At 42.8% G+C, this 19,237-nt stretch overlaps 1 protein-coding gene across 6 annotated transcripts in view; it reads right to left on the bottom strand.

Moving 5' to 3' along the window:
* The window catches only part of MICAL3 (microtubule associated monooxygenase, calponin and LIM domain containing 3), a 155,216-nt gene that overhangs the window by 108,313 nt on the left and 27,666 nt on the right, over nt 1-19,237 (bottom strand). For all 6 annotated transcript variants that reach the window (XM_026868080.1, XM_026868081.1, XM_026868083.1 and 3 more), the window contains exon 2: nt 2,995-3,370. In XM_026868080.1, the coding sequence (XP_026723881.1) occupies nt 2,995-3,258 (264 nt within the window). In that variant the 5' untranslated portion in view covers nt 3,259-3,370. The remainder of the gene's footprint in view (nt 1-2,994; nt 3,371-19,237) is intronic.

The raw sequence follows: 19,237 nt of genomic DNA, 5'->3' as shown, positions 1-19,237 counted from the left end.
AAGACATACTAACAAAAAAACCAAACAACCCCCACCTAAATTTCACTTTTTCCTCAACTACTAATTTTACTACTCAAAATAGTGTGAATCCTAAATCCACAGTCCTGTATGTTTCTGGGTTGGGCCACCTTTAATTTATTTCCCACCCTTTTATCTTGTTTTTCTATACAGCATCTTACCAACAAATTCTTAGAAAGACTGGCACATTACTCTCTGGCTTGCCTCCACCCCTCTTCCTCTTTTCCTTTGCTCATTTCTTCTCCTTGTCATTCACACATGAGAGCAGCTATTGAATAAGCCCTCCCATTCCCCTAGCAGAGACCAATTCAGAGTGATCACTGACATGTATGTTGTTACAATTCTCCCCTCCCACCTTCTGGTCCTTCAAACCAACACCAGCAAGTTCTGAGGTTTCTAGCTCACCATTAAACGAGGGAGCGTCATGTATGACCCTGTGAGCCTCTCTGTTTATCTCACCACTATCGCCTCTCCAAGATCACTACATGACACTTGGACAATTACTCTCTTGATCCCATTTCTCCAATTCCATCCTACACTCTCTCTAGCCTGGCTTTGGTACATAAAATAGGCTAAGCTTTTGCACTATACAAAATCTCTAGCACAGATATCTCTCCCTGTATGCTTTACCCCTTTTACCCACTTTTCAACTGCACTTGAAGAGATGTTTTATAGACAGTTGGCTACATGTATTTCTTCAAAGCATGTCCCTTTCTGATTTCTTTTAAGACTCAGTACTCCTCTATGTCCCCAGTTTTTCTTTCAGAGCACTATCTGAAGGACTTCCCTCATTTCTCCCACTCCTGTCACTGCCAACTTCCCACAGGGCTTCACCTGTTGTCCATCATCTTCCTCTACAATTTGCCTTTGCATCACCTCATTCACAGGTACTGGTTCAATCAGCTTATCAGTGTGGTAGACTCACAGAACTTTTCCAACTCAGAGTTGACTACTTTTTGTCCATGTTAAATTCTCTACCTTTCTTACATCTCCTCATGGCTACCTAGTTCAAGTCCAACAGAAAAATGGAGCTCTAACGTACTTCTAAACTCACTGCACCAGTTCCTTCCAGACAAGCATCACAATTTTCTGAAATGTCTTTCATAGCTGGACGTCAACCTCCACTCATATTTATTTTTTTGTACATTGTCATGATCAAGCACTATCCAAGTTATACACTTATTCTTCCACTAAATCTCTTCTTTCACATTGCACCTTTACTATCAAAGTAATCTTTGTAACCAGTGTTAGAAGTCTTGCTCACTTAGATATATTCAGAACCCAAATGCAAAATCACTGTTTTAGTCTATTTCTTCAAGTTAAAATACCTCTACATTCTTCCACAGCTTCCTCAATGTCTTTCTCATTAAAACATAAGCCAACTGTCTTCATTTCACAGCCTTTAACACCCTATTTCAGCTCTACCCATCCTGTTTCATTCAAAACAAGAGCAATTCCTGAATCCAATTAAATGTGGATTGCAGTAGAGTTTTCAGAAAAACAATTTTGAACTTTTCTCCATGACATTTATCCTCCCCTAAGTCCTTCCTTTATACGCTGACTGAAAAATGTAAACCTTAACAGTGATTGGACTTTTGGGGTGTTGAAGATACCACCAACCATGATTACCAACAGTGTCTAATTGTTTTATTGTTCTCAAAGTTAATCTATATGCACCTGCTATCATCTGATGTACCAATTGTGAACTTCTTGAGGAAAGTGTTATCTTTACAAGACCTAGGACAAGTGCACCTTGGTCCATTAGTAATTTTTCCAAGTTTTATTGCAGCAATTATTTATAAATGCCATCATCCATATGAAAATGGCCACCGGAAAGTGAAAAAGAATAAACCATGAATAAACTATTATAAATTTCTAATATTTAGTTGGAATTAAACTTCAGTCCATAGATCAGGAATGACTGACATATCCTAAACAGGATATATTTTCCCCTCAGTTCCCTACTGAGGAATTAGTCATTAATTCCTCCTGTTATTTCCTTCCCCCAAAAGGTAAATATTCAAAAGAAGCAGTAGCATCTATTGTCCTCAATGAATGATGACAGAATCCTGTTCTAATGTTATAATATTCCACACAATCTTCCTTTTAAAAAAAAAAAAAGAAGAGTGTACAATTAATTTGCAAAAACAACCTATTCCATTCACATTGTGATGAATGATATAAAGGACTGCTTTCTGTAACTACAAAACAAACAAAATCTACTGTACAGTCCAGCAAGGGTGCAGCACATACCAGCTCACAATAATTCAGGTAAAAAAAAATTGGTGTGTGTGTAAAAGCAGGAATTCCTGCAGTAAATACCACACATATCAACCTTTCAAAAGGAACTGGTATGAGTTTCCACAGCACTTTTTTTCCTCCGCTGAACCTGGAATACAAGTGATTAATTTCTAAATAATGGTAAATAGAATATTTTGCCAAATTGACAGGAAAGTTCACTTTTCTTGAGAGTCATGAGAATTTTCAAATTAAAACTGGAAACTTCCAAACAGATATTTTGTACCTAAACTCCAACAGCAAATTTCACGTGCTTATTATTGTTTGGTAAAAAATGTAAAAAAAGAAAAGCCTACCAAGATTAAAGGTTTACCAGTTAAGATTTTCTAAGCCATCTATAGTATTGATGCCACAAAAACATAAAACATGGAAACCTGCAGGCAGCTTCTCCTGAATAAATTACAAATATTCTAGTCATTCTCAAGGATTTCCATTTAGCTTCCTTTATTCAGGTGGGCAGTCAAATTTAGTAGTAGCAAATGCAATTTTTGATTGCTGGACAAATGCTAACAAATTGCAACTATATTATAAATAGTATGTGTGAGAACATTCCTGAATCTTTCTTAGGCTTATACTGACACCAGGAAAACGTCTTTCTACATCCAGACATTTTTATTGTGTATTCCAAAGACAAACTGCATTAACAGTTGTCTTGACCACCATGAATAATTTTCTTACCTTCGTGTTGGCGCATGCTTTCCCCTTCTTGTAGTCCTTATGGCTGCCTCTTTTATCCAATTTGGCCCACAAGGCTTTGGCTTTCCAGTAATTGAGCTTGGACTTGAGTTTGTGATAGAAAGAACGATAGTCCTTGGGCTTTAGTTCTAGGTAGTCACAGAGCTCTTGGAAAGCTTTAAGAGTCCCCTTACAGGTTGAAGCCTGAACAAATCTGTCAAAGAGAACATGAGCCTGGTTCACCCTCTCATTCTTGCTTTCTTCCATGCTTCACACTCCACATCTGCCCTGGGGGGCAGCTGTTCTCTTCCAGTCTGCCAGATTTCTGGATGTTGTTCTGCTGAGCCACTTTCACCTCTGGCTTACAAGCATTATTAACCTAGAAAATAAAAAGAAAATGTAACTGAACTTGCTCTTTTTTTTTAATTTCCAAAATTTTGTCTAAACCTGCTGAACAGAGAGCCCAGACTCTCAGTAACTAGTAACACATCAGTCCTAAGTCAGTCAACTATCAATAGCCTGAGGATTCCTGCCCAAACTGACTGAAGCTCACAGACCCTCGTTGCAGACAGTGGAACATCTCACCTCCATTAAATCACAAAATACTTTAACCTGAGCCAGTCCCTAGAAAGTTTTATCAAAACTCATTTAACATGAACAGCAGAAAAGTTACAAGTGAACTAACTGGCAGGTGTTACATGTGATATTTGTAAGTAGGCAGAGATTTTAAAACAAAAGACACAGCCTTACTAATGTAGAAGTCACCATGATAACCAGATCAGTGTGGTAACACCACAGTAACGATTAAGTGCTGGTCTTAAAAGCACTACTACCACAAAGTACTTCATGAGTTGGTATTTCACCAGTAAAATAAATTTTGGTTTCTTCATTCTAGAAGCACATGTGTCTTTACTTGTGATAAGTAGAGAAGAGGAAAGAGGATGGCACAGCACAGCCTAATACCTCCATCAGTGTCCGTGCAAGCACTGCTTTTGTATAGTAACGTAACAAACTCAGTGATGGCTACTGCGATCCTAGAAAGAAGTTAAACTTGCTAATAGCAATCAAATCCTTAAGATGTCAAGACTGTAAAAAAAATGTTTGTCTGTGTTGCATCAACCAGTATAAACATATGCCTTATCTAGAGACTATGCATATATTCCTGTCAGTAAGCAAGCAGTTTAAGAGTGAAATGTGGCTCATGCATGATCCTCATGAGATTCTCATGGTAGTTCCTTTATTCTGTGGTTTTCAACTTCTTTTGATATGCAGGTCCCTACAAAATTTTAGGTGGTAGTTGGGGTCCTCAGCAGATTAAATATGCTAACAGGAGGTCTGCTGCTTTCAGTTGCTTTTCTAGGATCCCTCAGAAGGACCCTGCAGACCTACAGAATTGTTTGGATTACAAATAGCAGATTCTGTTTAAAGAATAGATACTTTCTCTCCTGTTTTCTCTTTTATATATAACAAATCTCTTTCTTCCTTTTATACATAATGCTTAGTAAATGTATATAATAGACTGCTCTCTAAGAATAGTTCTTCAGGCATTATGGGAACATATGCAGGAACTATGGAAATGAAAGCATTTCTGAGGTGCTTTTCGTCCTTTGTTTTTTTGCAAAGGGTATTAAGGTAAAAAAGGAAATATGTGGACTCGGATAAAACCTTTTAGATTCTCACCAGCTCTTTTCCTGCTTCCAGCAGACAGGAAGCCAAGTCAAACATTACAGCTCATGTCTCTTCCCCTCCCATATGACAGGTCTGCAGCTGCTTATTTGGGCACTCCTGCATTTCACCCTAACATGGTATTTATACTTACATTTAGAAATAGCAATGGAGACCGAGAAAGCTTTACATATAGCCACAAATTGTTTTTTATTAAAAATAAAATTTCCTACAGAAGCCACAGTACAACAATAGGTTATATTGGAGAATGTGATTGTGACTTCATTATGACTGCCTTAGAGGACTCACTACACATTAAGTTGTTTTTCTAACTGGCTGATAGCGATGCTATGTCCGTATCAGTACTGCTCACTAAGCAGGATGGAACTAACTGGTTTCTTTATTTTTAATCTTAAATTCACTGTTGTAAAGATGGAAACACACTCCAGGCTTGCACCTCAGGGTAACCACCACACTACCGCAGAGGTCTAGGACACTGCATTAAGCTTCTGTCTCCTCTTGTGTTCTTAAGCAGAATGTTATAAAGAGCTCCAACAATCACCTCTTACGCTTAGGAGTAATTTCAGTGCATCTGTGTAATACATACACAATAAAATACCTACATACAGTCTAGAGTTATGTGCCTCATTAATCAGCATAAGTTGAATACTATTTTGTGTTCTATTTCCCCTATCTCTTGCATCTCACTCTACCACCCGCTCATTTACAACAGCCCTTCAAGTGACTTAACACTTCCTAAGAAAAAGCAACAGAAGTTATGACTTAATTTAAGTGGAGGGGCCATTTAAGTCTGTTAGTCCACAGACCATTACAGATATATCCAAATGTAAAGACAACATAGGTTCCATACTCTTGCTTCTCTCGTACTTTTTCACCAAAGAAATTAAGCAGTACAGGTTCTGCACTGCTCAGAGAGATCCCAAAGTCAAAATCCAACCTACTTTCATTCTAGGAACTTGCTGCTTTGTGTTCAAGGTTTGCCAAGCCACGAGACAAACCCACAAAAGCAGGTCATTTTATGCAGCGCAACCCAAGCAGCACATTAATTTAGCAGCTCTGCCGACATCCCATTTCATGCAGGCTGTGAAGTCAGTTATGCCCACAGGTCAAATACAGAGGCTTTAGTCATCGCAGTAAGTCACTCCCCAGAACTCTGCATTCTTGATGGAAACACCCAAAGTCCTTGGAAGCTGCAAGCATAACGTCAGAGAACATGGAAATACAGGAAGAAAGCAAGGGCAGGCAAGAATTATTTGCCAGGTTTCCAGGGTATTTGTATGCCTTGCTGGCTATTCTGCAAGTCTGCAGTATCCTGCATGTTTTGTCTCGAGGCAGCTGATTGCTGACTCAAAAGCTCTGTAAATTCTTTGGCTGGAGTGTTGGGAGAGAAAGACAAAGCCCGTGAAAAAGTGCATGCAAGAACAGTGTTCGTGTTGCTATTTACAATAATAGCATAAGGTTGTCACTGACAATGACTACAAGTACACTCAGGATCTCCATCACTTGCCCAGGACAAAAGAAACCAATGAAAAACAAAGACAGAGGCAATGAATAAATGGTGGTAGTGGTTCCCTCACACACTCACCACGGATGCAAGAATATAAAATATTTTACCAAATGCACATATGAAAAAAAGTCCAGTGCCCTACCTCAAATACAAAAAGACAGGAAGAGATTTTGAAATGACACACATAATGAATTTGGTTGTACAAATTCAAGTTCCTGCAGAAAGCATTACAAATGCAGGGCTCCTATATTCCAGGCAAATAAACCCCCATTATAGGAGTCACATTCCCCCCTATACTTTCCATTCTGATTTTGTTAAAAGTGCTCATTCAACTAATGACTTGAGCCTAGAAAAATAAATATTATGTGAATGCATTTTCCAGCATTCTCCTCCATTTTTTTCCCCATCTGAAACTACTGAGTTAATTGCATCTAAATTCACAGTCTGCTCTGTCTAGCTTAAAACAGCATTTTGAGTGTATAAAACATTTGCCTGGCTCCACCTCAGAATGCTGAGTTTCTCTGAGCACAATGTAAATGCTTTCTTACATTTTGGTTATTTCACAGCCAGGCAAACACCACAGATGCACCCTTAACAGACAAATCTCTGATAGTCAGAGATCAACAAATTGCAGGAGTACCATACAGAATCTGAAAGCAAGCTGGTCCATTAAATCATAAAACTACTGATAGGTCCAATAACCCCATTTTTCATTGATTTCATCCTTTCCCTAAAATTTGTGGTTCCCCAGCAACATCCTCTTTGCCCTTGTCTCCCTTTCATGGCCCCTCAGCTTCTGCCTAAGTGAGACTCAGTAACACACTCTGGAAACTGAGATTACTGCAGTACCTAGGTAGCCAGTACATACTTGCAACTTGGCTAGCAAAAGCCTAAACACAGATTATCGTTAAACTTATGCTACAGATAGTGGGGACACCTATTTTTGTCTCTCTCCTCCACCCAGCCTCCAGTTTCCGTGTAGGAAACCAGACACCTTTAAGACTTTTTACTCCCCATCAAATCTGGATGAAGTTGTTCAAAAGTTATTAAGAATGAACTGAAAAGCAGATGGACAAACGGCTTAATCCTGTAAGCCTCCCTTCTTCAGGAAACCACACTAAAAAAAGTATTTATTCCAACAAATGAAAAAGCTCTGTTTTAATTTCCAAGATTTTATTTATTTTATTTTTATCTAGAACTAAGAGAAATGGACTTTGCTACAATATGGTCATGACTTTTTAAGTAATCACAGGTATCAAAGCGCAGCTTTAGGGCAGCAGTAAGACTGTGAAACAGATAGCAAAAATAGGGCAATTTTGACCAGAAAAGCTAAAGCCAAAACTGACAATTATTTTAGCTCCATATTATGAAGAAAAAGAATGGGAAAGCAGAAGAACAAAGGCATGGTTGCCATTGTTTGCAGCTTCCTTTTATACCAGATGGAAAAAAGGAACATCAGCACTGTCCACAACATGTTTTAAGACAGTATTTACATCTGCTCCCATTCATAAAATTCATCACTCAAGCACATATGCTGGCAAAAAGATGTTTGTGTTTTAATACAGTTATCAAATCCGATTTGGTGGGCTTTGACCCACCATATGGGAGTGAATCTTTTGGGTCTCCACTTCTTTCCTGTCTACCTTCCCTCCCAAGCTAGGACAAAAGTGGGAGAAAGAGAGACCAAATACGAACTTGGTTGCAAATACAAGAACCCATTCTTAAAAGAGAAGATCAAAGCACATATACAAAGAGTTCATAGAATTCTCACATCAAGAAAAACTCAATCCAGTAATAATTTGGAAATACATGCATGTTATATCCAGGAACATGGAAACATATAAATACAGAAGCAGTTACAGGTAATATTTTGGTTCCCAAATTCATATGAAGAAAAACTATTAATAACCTTGAGTGTCACAACACGAGTACTGCAAACATTAGACCTACAAAATAAAACCTTTTATCATATATATGAATTCAACAAACATACTATTCTGCTGCTCTGTCACACATGACTCTTTCATAACAGCAGAGTCCCTGCACTGAATGAATACCAACATAAAGAAAGAGATCAGGAAACAGATCACCTCTCTTCTTTGGAAGAAAAAAAAGAAAAAGAAAAAGGTAGCTGTCTCCTTATAAGATAAGGGTAACAGTAAGCCATCTGGATAGCTGTCATATTGTACAACAAGCTTCAAGAAGAACTGCTAGCTTAAACGCCAGACCCAGCCACATATGAGGGAGATCCCTTATAGCACAAATCTTCACGTTGGGTGACCAGTAACCAATGCAGTGATTCCTTCTCACCTAGCACCAAATCAACAGCTGTGTGTTTGGAAAGCTGGGGACATTCTTTACATCTTGGAACTGTCACCATACTATACATGAGGAGCAAACGAAAATTTATTTCTCAAAGAGGTAAATCTGCTTTTATTCCAATGGTAAAAAGTACTTAATCCCACTAGAATCAGAACTCACAATGAATTTTCTGGAACATGGCCATTAATGCAGCAAGTCACATGAACACCACTTTCCTTTACAGGCCTCCCAAAACACAATGACATATGACGATAAGGGCTCAATTTGTTATCTGTGTGGTGAAATCCATGTATCTTCCACAAATTCTCCTGAGAAAACACAAGTCCTCAAAACACAAATCCAGCTGTTTCAATATAGGAAGCCCTCAGTCTACAAGCATTTCCCATAAAGACCATACCCACACTTGCAGACAGACAGATGGTGGGTATTTTCTGATGAGCAACACATATCCCACTTTGAAGGTAAGTGTACAGTCACTTCACACTAGGTGACGGTAACTTCACTACCAGGCTGGAGCATATGGAGGCTTCTCAGTCCACCACTTAATAGGGCAAGAAGGTTGAACACCATTTCCTCATTTGGAGTGCTTTGAAGCTTTTCCTGATGTTACATTTCAACACAGAAACCCATCCTAAAGCTAGTTCACACCCAGTTTTACAGGCTAGGCTTCCCCAGAGTCCTCCAAACACTATGCAGAACCTGAGGAAAGCTCCTATACAAAAATAAAGGTCTCTAAGAAATTACTTCAATTATACTTTCACAAAACTTTATTTTTATGACTTCAAATGGGGTTAAGAAAAATCATTTGCCTTATCACAGCAAGACATACCAGCTTTCGACATCATACAGGACACAGATTGATTCATCTTTCTGAGCAAACATGCTATGCCGTAAGGAAAGGAGGTTTTCAGAAAAGCTTTAGTGAACAATAGAGAACAAGAACACTGTTCTAACCCAGTTAGAAATTTTGAGCATAACGAAGACTGAAGGCTACAAACACACTGTAATGGCCTCTGCAGGCCAGTGAGCCAAGTGCTAAGAGGCCTTCAGGTTCTGCCAGCACACTGATCACCCCAAGCCATTCCACAACACAGTGAGAAAACAAATAGAGACTATATTTATATTAAAAAAAAAAAAAAAAAAGAAATCTCATAAATTCTCTAATGAAACTCACACGAACACATTTTTTTAAATTTATATCAGTGAAGGCTTCTATCTGTCAGAATGTGGTACCAAAACACAGACTGCAACAATGACAAAAAGTTAATGCAGGAAAGATAATCAACAGGGACAAAGAGACAGATAGAACCATATGATCTGCAAGTGACAGAAAGAAAAAAATCACCATACTTTAAAGAGCACATAAAATTATTCATGAGATCTGAAAAATGAAATGGTCTAACATCTAATCTAATGTGTGCTTGCCTTCAATTACATGCACTTGTCTCCACTTAATTCTGCCTTATACAGGTCAAAAATTACTAGTCACATAGAATCACTGGGTCCAAACTAGGCTGAACTTCATTTGGGTGATCATGAGAAACTTCTTAACACCTCAGAAGCAAACTCAAAGACCAGTCATTTGTGCCAGCATTTATTCTAATCAAAGCAGATGGCTGCCTGGACTTTTAACTCCAAGGCTCACTCCTCAGTGGTTTGGTAAATACCAGACTCTCACAAAACAAAGAACAAATATTCCAGTTACAGATATTTAAAAAGTACATGGGAAAGCAAGTTTTATTTGTGCTGCTTCCAACTCTCAGCTGTTATGGGTGTGGAAAAGAGTCAGGCACTTCCTCAAAGGAAGCAGTGGAGAAGGGAGTTAGAAAACAGGATTAAAAGATTTATAATTCCACCCTCCACATACACACTCATCTAGCTATGGCATCACAAATTCAGTACACCGCACTGAGCAGTTCAAACAGACTATTTAATGGATATATATCCTGTTTCTGTGGAGGAAAACTGAATATGGAAAGCAGAGAGACTTAAATATTTTTGAATTTTTTTTCCTAATGCAGATCTTGCAAGACTCTTGGGATCCAAGAATCCAAAGTAAACAGACATTTGAATAAAAGAGCCATAAGGATTTCTCCAATCCACAAACCACTTCATTTAGAGGCTGTTGAACTTGAAATAGAAAACAAATCCCAGGCTTTATTCAGAAGAGTAGGGACCATGCTACAATCTGTAGGTACAATCTTAGCCTTTATAATTACCAGGTAAAAATATACATACAGAGCCCAAAAAACACCTAAGAAATTAGAGCTTAAACACAGACCTCCAGAACTGCCACATCCCTTGCCTTAACCAGAAAGGTCCAACAGGAGCAGCATCTCGAAGACCCATCTGCAGATGAGGTCCAGCACCTTATTCACTTTCACATGCCCTTACTTATCACTGTTAATACATCTGGCACTCTATAGCCCAACTATCATATGTCCCAGTCTGTCACCGCCCCCAACCCATGCATGGCCAACAGACCCAAGCTCCACCAGCAGGCTGAGTCCCTCAAGCTGCGAAAGAAAATCCCATGGCGCGTTTATAACCATTGATGGGTGTACCCAACTCATTTAACCCAAATCCCTACACCTAGCCTTCCTTTCTCTTTGTAAGTTGTGCATGAAAATACATGCTGTGTAGACTCTCTAAACATCTAAAACTAGAAATAGCAAAAGTAAGGAACTCAATCTATGGTAGATGCAGAAGGCTGTTTCTTGATGCTCCGCAGGCCACCACAGGCCTGTACTCTCCTCTCACATAAGTTAGTAGATTAGACTATAATAGACTGTGCTGGCTCAGGCCCTGCTGGGACCGGAGGCCACATTGCCGTTGTCCCTCCCCCATCCTCAGACTGAGTAGAGCACAAACCCCAGGGTTAAAATAAGGAGAAATTTAACAGTGTAATAAACATTCTGAGCAACAATAATACCAATAGTAACAACAATAAACAGTAATATCAGTAAACAAGAAAAAAGATATAGAGAAATACTGCAGTGAACACAGCCAGCCCTCTGCGCATGCTTCCCACGACAAAAGCCACAAAGGAAAGCTTCCCGCGCTCCCGCGCCGGGCCTGACATCAGCATGGTATGAATAACCCAGCTGGAGATCCCTTCTCCCTGCTGGGGAAACTAAACCTTATCCTAGCTGAACCAGGACATAATCCACCCCTTTATTCTATACCATCTGCATCATGTCCAGCTGCTATTCTTCAGTTAATAAAAACAAAATAACAATTTACAAAGGAACAGCATAATTCATGGCATGTTGTCACCCAGAATCAAGTCCCCTTGTGGTACAAATGAGACCTCTCCATGTCCTGCATCACCCACCAAGTACATCCAGGTCCTTGAGCAAAAGCAATCCCATGGATGGGTTTGCCTTTACCTTTGCCTGGCGCAGGACTAAACCAGACCATTTTTCCCAATATATTCCTCATGCGCACCACAGGGACTTTATCCCCATCTACAGCATGTGGAGGTTTTGACTGCGCCGGGCCAGCTCGACTGGCAGATCCTCTTGTGTTGACTAGCCAGGTGGCCTTTGCTAGATGCATGTCCCAGTCTTTGAAGGTCCCACCTCCCAGTGCTTTCAACATGGTTTTTAACAGTCCATTGTAGCGCTCGATCTTCCCAGAGGCTGGTGCGTGGTAGGGGATATGGTAGACCCACTCGATGCCGTGTTCTTCTGCCCAGGCATTTATGAGATTGTTTTGGAAGTGGGTCCCGTTGTCTGACTCAATTCTCTCTGGGGTGCCGTGTCGCCACAGGACTTGGGTTTCAAGGCCCAGGATGGTGTTCCGGGCGGTGGCGTGGGGTGCTGGGTAAGCTTCCAGCCACCCAGTGGTTACTTGCACCATTGTGAGCACATGGCGCTTCCTGTGGCAGGTCTCTGGCAGCGTGATGTAGTTGATCTGCCAGGCCTCTCCATATCTATATTTCAGCCATCGCTCTCCATTTCGCTGGGGCTTCACCCGCTTGGTATGTTTGATTGCAGCACACGTCTCACATCCGTGGATGATCTCTACAATGGTGTCAATGGTAAGGTCCACCCCTCGATCTCCAGCCCACCTGTATGTTGCATCCCTACCTTGGTGGCCTGAGGTTTCATGGACCCACCGAGCTATGAACAGTTCACCTTTGCGCTGCCAGTCCCAGTCCACCTGAGCCACTCTAGTCTTAGCAGTTTGGTCTCCCTGCTGGTTGTGTCGATGTTCATCAATGACCCGACTCTTGGGTTCATGGGCATCCACATGGCGCACCTTCACAACGAGGTTTTCCACACGGGCTGCAATGTCCTGCCATGCTTCAGCAGCCCAGACGGTTTTACCCTTACATTGCCAGTTGCTCTGCTTCCATTGCTGCAACCATTTCCACAGGGTACGTGGAAAATGCCCACAAGTCAGTGTAGAGGTAGAGCCTCGGCCACTTTTCCCGCTCAGCAAGATCCAAAGCAAGCTGGATGGCTTTCACCTCTGCAAACTGGCTCAATTCCCCCTGTCCCTCAGCAGCTTCAGTGACCCGTCGTGTGGGACTCCATACAGCAGCCTTCCACCGTCGATGTTTTCCCACAATGCGACAAGACCCATCAGTGAACAGGGCATATCGCTTCTCCTCATCCGGCAGCTCGTTATATGGTGGGGCCTCATTAGCACGTGTCACCTCCTGTTCTGGTGACATCCCGGAATCTTTGCTCTCTGGCCAGTTCATAACCACCTCTAGTATCCCTGGGCAGCTGGGGCTCCCTATTTGATCCCGTTGTGTTATCAACGCAACCCATTTACTCCACGTGGCATCTGTTGCACGATGTGTGGAAGAGGCCTTTCCTTTGAACATCCACCCCAGCACCAGCAGTCAGGGTGCCAGGAGGAGCTGTGTTTCAGTGCCGACCACTTCTGAGGCAGCCCAAACTCCTTCGTACGCTGCCAGTATCTCCTTCTCAGTTGGTGTATAATTAGCTTCAAAGCCTTTGTATCCCCGGCTCCAACAGCCTAGAGGTTGTCCTCAGGTTTCCCCAGATGCTCTCTGCCAGAGGCTCCAGGTAGGGTCATTCTCCCCAGCTGCGGTGTAGAGCATGCTCTTAACCTCCTGCCCTTCCCGGACTGGCCCGACGGCTACTGCTTGGGCAATCTCCCGTTTAATCTGTTCAAAGGATTGTTGTTGCTCAGGGCCCCATTCAAAATCGTTCTTCTTAAGGATTACACGGTAGAGAGGGCTCACAATCAGGCTGTAGTTCGGGATGTGCATCCTCCAGAACCCCATAGTGCCCAGGAAAGACTGAGTCTCCTTTTTAGAGGTTGGTGGGGCCATGGCTGTTATCTTGTTTATCACCTCCATTGGGATGTGGCGATGCCCATCTTGCCATTTTATTCCTAGGAATTGAATTTCCCTTGCAGGCCCCTTAGCTTTCTTTTGCTTAATGGCAAAGCCGGCCTTCAGGAGGATTTCAATGATCTCCTTCCCTTTCTCAAAGACTTCCTCGGCTGTGTTCCCCCATACAATGATGTCATCAATGTACTGCAGGTGTTCCGGAGCCCCACCTTTCTCCAGTGCAGTATGGACCAGTCCATGGCAAATGGTGGAGCTGTGGTTCCACCCCTGGGGCAATCGATTCCAGGTGTACTGGATGCCTCTCCAAGTGAACGCAAACTGTGGCCTGCACTCTGGCGCTATCGGAATGGAGAAGAACGCGTTAGCAATGTCAGTCGTGGCGTACCACTTGGCTGCCTTCGACTCCAGTTCATACTGGAGCTCTAGCATGTCCGGCACTGCAGCACTCATTGCTGGCGTAACTTCATTCAGGCCACGGTAGTCCACAGTTAGCCTCCATTCGCCATTAGGCTTTCTCACTGGCCATACAGGGCTGTTGAAGGGGGAGTGAGTTTTGCTGATCACCTTCTGGCTTTCTAGTTGGATCAGCTGATGGATGGGGACCAGGGAATCTCGGTCGGTGCGGTACTGCCGCCGCTGCACCGTCCTGGTAGCAATCGGCACTCGCTGCTCCTCAACCTTAAGCCGCCCCACCACTGAGGGATCCTCTGAGAGGCCGAGTAAGGTGGACAACTGTTCAACCTCCTCCAGGGCAGCTGCACCAAAAGCCCACCGGTACCCTTTTGGGTCTCTGAAGTACCCTCTCCTGAGATAGTCTGTGCCCAGGATGCACGGGGCATCTGGGCCAGTCACAATGGGGTGCTTGTGCCAGTCCTTCCCAGTCAGGCTCACTTCAGCTTCCAGTAGGGTCAGCTGTTGGGATCCCCCTGTCACTCTGGAGATGCAGATGGATTCAACCCCACTGTAGCTCGATGGCATCAGGGTGCATTGTGCGCCAGTGTCCACCAAAGCCTTATACTCTTGTGGGTCTGACATGCCAGGCCATCAGATCCACACTGTCCAGTAAATCCGATTATCCCTTTCCTCCACCTGGCTGGAGGCAGGGCCCCTCTAATCCTGCTCAGCATCTCACTTCTTGCAAAAATGATTTACTGGTCCCCTCAAGAGGGTCAGACATAACGTTGGCCATTCTATTCTGTCTGGGGGATTTCTGACTGGACATGGAGCTGCGCTCTTCTTGGAGGACTCCCCTTTTGTGATGGTCTTCCCTTTCAGCTGCTCTACTCATGCAGCCAGGGCAGCAGTTGGCTGTCCATCCCACCCCCTCATGTTTTCTCCATGGTCGTGGAGGAAAAAACACAGGGTGCCTCGTGGTGTGTACCTTCTGCTGCCTTTCTTGTGGGTGGGGAAACGTTTACTTCTAATGGTTGAGACATCAGCCTGTGCAGGTGTAATGTAGGACATGTCCTCTTCCATTTTCGGGACCCTCTGAGACAGCTCCTTTACAGCTGAAACCAGGAATGTGGGGATGAGATTTCCCTCATATTGCCGGAGCTTGCAACCACTCCATCCACTGTCAGAATGTGGGTGTCTGTCCACCAGGACACTATTGCCAGTGCTTTCGAGTGTACTTCTGGTGCACTCTTCAGGAACTTTTGCCACATCAGGTGTGTGCAAGGGGCATGATCTGGGTCCATGGGTGACTGCTCATCATTCAGATCACCATAGATCATCTCAAACACAGCCAGTTCCCTGAGACTCTGGATGCCTTTCACAGTGCTGGTCCATTTGCTCAGCTGACATAAGATATCATCCTTGTAGGGGTGCCTCTCCCTTACACTGAGCAGGAGTCGCTGCCAAAGACTGAGGGTTTGAGTCTGTTTCCCTATTTCCCTATCAATGCCAGCATCCTTGGCCAAAGATCCCAGCTGCTTGGCCTCTCTCCCCTCCATCTCAAAAGCACTGGCTCCATTGTCCTAGCATCGGAGCAGCCAGGTGCAAATCTGCTCACCTCCCAGGCGGCCGAAATCTCTCCGCATATCTTGCAACTCAGTCGGGGTAGAGATAGGACGATCACCACTGGCCCTTCCTCATGTTCCTGTGCTGCGCCTGGCTCATCCCCGTCCCCCACTTTGCAAGCTGACTTTCTGGTATATTTTGTTTTCTGTATCGGGGAGACTGATACCAGTACTGGCTGTCTCTCTGGCTCAGCTGCTGTGCTGGTGGAGGCGACTGATACCGACTCTGCCTGTCCCCCTGGCCCAGCTGCTGTACCCAGCTGCTGTTCACTCTCAGGTCCTGCAGGCCTTTCTCCCCCTTAAGGGCAGTGAGTGGTATTAAAAAGGACACAGTAGGCATGGGCAAGTCCCCAACACATCGAAGAGAGTTGTGTCACCTGGGTTTTGCCAGATTGGTAACACACCCTTTCTAAGTACTCTGCCAGTTTATCAGGGCTCTGCATTTGTTCAGGAGTGAAATTCCAAAGCGTTGGAGGTGACCACTGACCCAGGCCTTTGCCCATCTTTTCACACACCCCTTGCCACTCACTATTATCCGACCTCGGGGCAGGTTTCCGGGCACTGCTATTGTTAGAGAAATGCCATGTTGCCGAAACCAAAATCAGGCAGACATTCAGAAAGCATTGTACCACAATCACACTGGCCTGCAGGCTCCAAGGATAGTTGAAACTCTCAAAAACCGAGAGGATCTCTTTCTCTGGCTCACCCATAGAGGGGGTGAGACTGCTAACAAAAGCCCAGGCAGCAAACAGGTACCAGCCCGCCACCACAGACAGCAATACAAGTGCATTATAAGCAGTCAGGAGCCAGTACAGCAAAAAGAGACCCTTTACACATTTTCCACCGACAAACAAACATTAGCACTGGGATCATACACTGGATATAAGGATTATTCCAGCCCCACCACTCAAGCAAGTGGGCCAGCATTGCAAACATTTTCTTATCAAACAGTACAAACAGAAAAAAATTGCACCCAACAGATTGCTCTAACACACTCTGGTCAAAGTCTGTCCCTTTTTTAGCCTTATTTCAACCCTCTTGTGCCCCACATTGAGTGCCAAAGAAGGCTGTGCTGGTTCAGGCCCTGCCGGGACTGGAGACCACATTGCCATTGTCCCTCCCCCACCCTCAGACCGAGTAGGGCACAAACCCCGGGGTTAAAATAAGGAGAAATTTAATACAACAGTGTAATAAACAATCTGAGCAACAACAATACCAATAACAACAATAAACAGTAATAACAGTAAACAAGACAAAAGATATACAGAGAAATACCGCAGTGAACACAGCCAGCCCGCCATGCATGCTTCCCGCGACAAAAGCCACAAAGGAAAGCTTCCCGTGCTGCCGCGCCAGGCCTGACATCAGCATGGTATGAATAACCCGGCTGGAGATCCCTTCTCCCTACTGGAGAAACTTAACCCTATCCTAGCCGAACAAGGACATACACAATTAACCAATTTCATTTCATTTTGCAAGGACAGAGAATTACATACATCAGCAGACCATAACTGAGTGTACAGAGTTTGAACAGGTCACAAAGCAGGATTTGAAGGTAACCAGAAAGAGACTGGTTTCCACAATGTCTTGATTTTTCTTATTTTGGAATGAGTGGCAAATTCAGTATAGAGCTACACTTCATTTTCATGGCAGAACTTATTTGTCTAGACTCTTAAATCATGAGGCTTCTAAATAACAAAAAAGATACTGAATGTGTTGAATGGACACAATGCTAAATCCCAATTCATTAGGAAGAAAAAACACTCACAATAATCTTATAACTTTAATTTCATACATTAGATCATTTAACTGAGGTCTTTTCCACAGTTCCCACAAACCTCTTCTATAACCTGTCCCATGCTGAATTCCTGTAGACATCTTTTTATTATTGGGGGTGGGGAATCTCTATCCTATCCTTTCCTCAAAACATTCTCTTACTGTACTTACATGTTGGACTTCTTAATTTGACAGTATCTTAAACTTAGTTTAGTATTAACCCTTGATAAATTTACTTATGTAAATCTTTCCTCTTCTAAAGATAACAATACCCACCCTTTGCCTCTGGTATACTCCATGATCTCTAGTAGCAATAATAATTTTAAAAAGCAAAGCAAACTCTAAACTATAGCAACAAACTTCACTGTGAGACTGTGCAATGACAACAGATCAAATCTAGCAGCTTAATGAAAATTCATCTCTATTACACAATCCTGTAGGTCTAATGCTTCCCATCATTAATTTTCCTCATGGGTACAAGGACAGCTTTTACCAGAAGACAGGAATATATCATAAGTAAATAACCTGTTTAATATTTTGGCTACACTATGACAAATAGGCAGAAAAAAGAAGTTACATTTTCTCATGCTACAAAATGTACCAAACCTTGAAAGGTAACACAGATTATAGATAGAGTAAGACAAAAGCAAAACTTTTAACATCAAACTTTCAGCTCTGGGCATGTTAATATACTTTGAACATACTGCTACATAGCTTAAAAATAGTAACCAGGCAGTATGTTCCCCACTTGGATGGACATTTGACTCTCAGAAAATTCTGAAACAGTTTAATTGTACAGATAGCAATTCCCCTCCAGCCGCCAAGCACGGGAGATGCCTCTCTCAAAGACCATGCCAAACTCAGTGCCACAAGCAAATGAAAATCTGTTCGGAAATCAGTTACAGAGGAAAGAGATGAAGGTGGTTTAGTGATCCACTCTCCTCTTCCTAAGTCTTTGGCAAGCAGTTTCTGAAATAAGATGGCAGTCATCACTTCCAGACATTACTAGTCTGCTCAAATACAGCTGCACTGGTGGGACATGAAAAGACTTGGTACGATTTAGTCAGAGATTTAATCCAATCTAAGGATGATATTCAGCAGAATTTGTTCCTATTAACAAGCACACATAAAAAACTTTTCTCTTTGCCTTTCATCCTCAAGGACATTTCTGTCTAGTCGTTTTAATTCCATCCTCCTTTGGATAATGGCCCCTCCTTTGCAAGGATATCTGAGGGTCTGAGGCAGATATCCTTAGCTGAACCTCCCAGCTATGTGGCAGAGAAACTTGTTCTGTGAGGGGGCACGAGCACCCCCTTCACTTAATGCAGGTCTGAGAGCCCCCACCAAGGGACCTACAATCACCTGACAGGCACCTCTTTAATAGGTAAACTCTCAGTGGTCACAGAGAACTACCACACTGTGAAACTTCTGTCCAGTGTGGTTCAACAGTGCTCATGCACTGCTTTGCCACTGTGCTTCTTGCAGGCTGGAATTCCAGGGCATTCCAGGATTTCCACTGGCAGATGATTAAATTCTGGACCTTGAGCTCAAACAGTAATTTCCATAATCCCTTATTTCATAACACCATCCTCCATCTGGTATTTG

This window comes from Athene cunicularia (assembly GCF_003259725.1).
Source record: "Athene cunicularia isolate RWA chromosome 1 unlocalized genomic scaffold, athCun1 chr1_part2, whole genome shotgun sequence".
Classification (NCBI taxonomy): Eukaryota; Metazoa; Chordata; class Aves; order Strigiformes; family Strigidae; genus Athene; species Athene cunicularia.
This window is presented reverse-complemented; position numbering and strand designations above follow the sequence as displayed.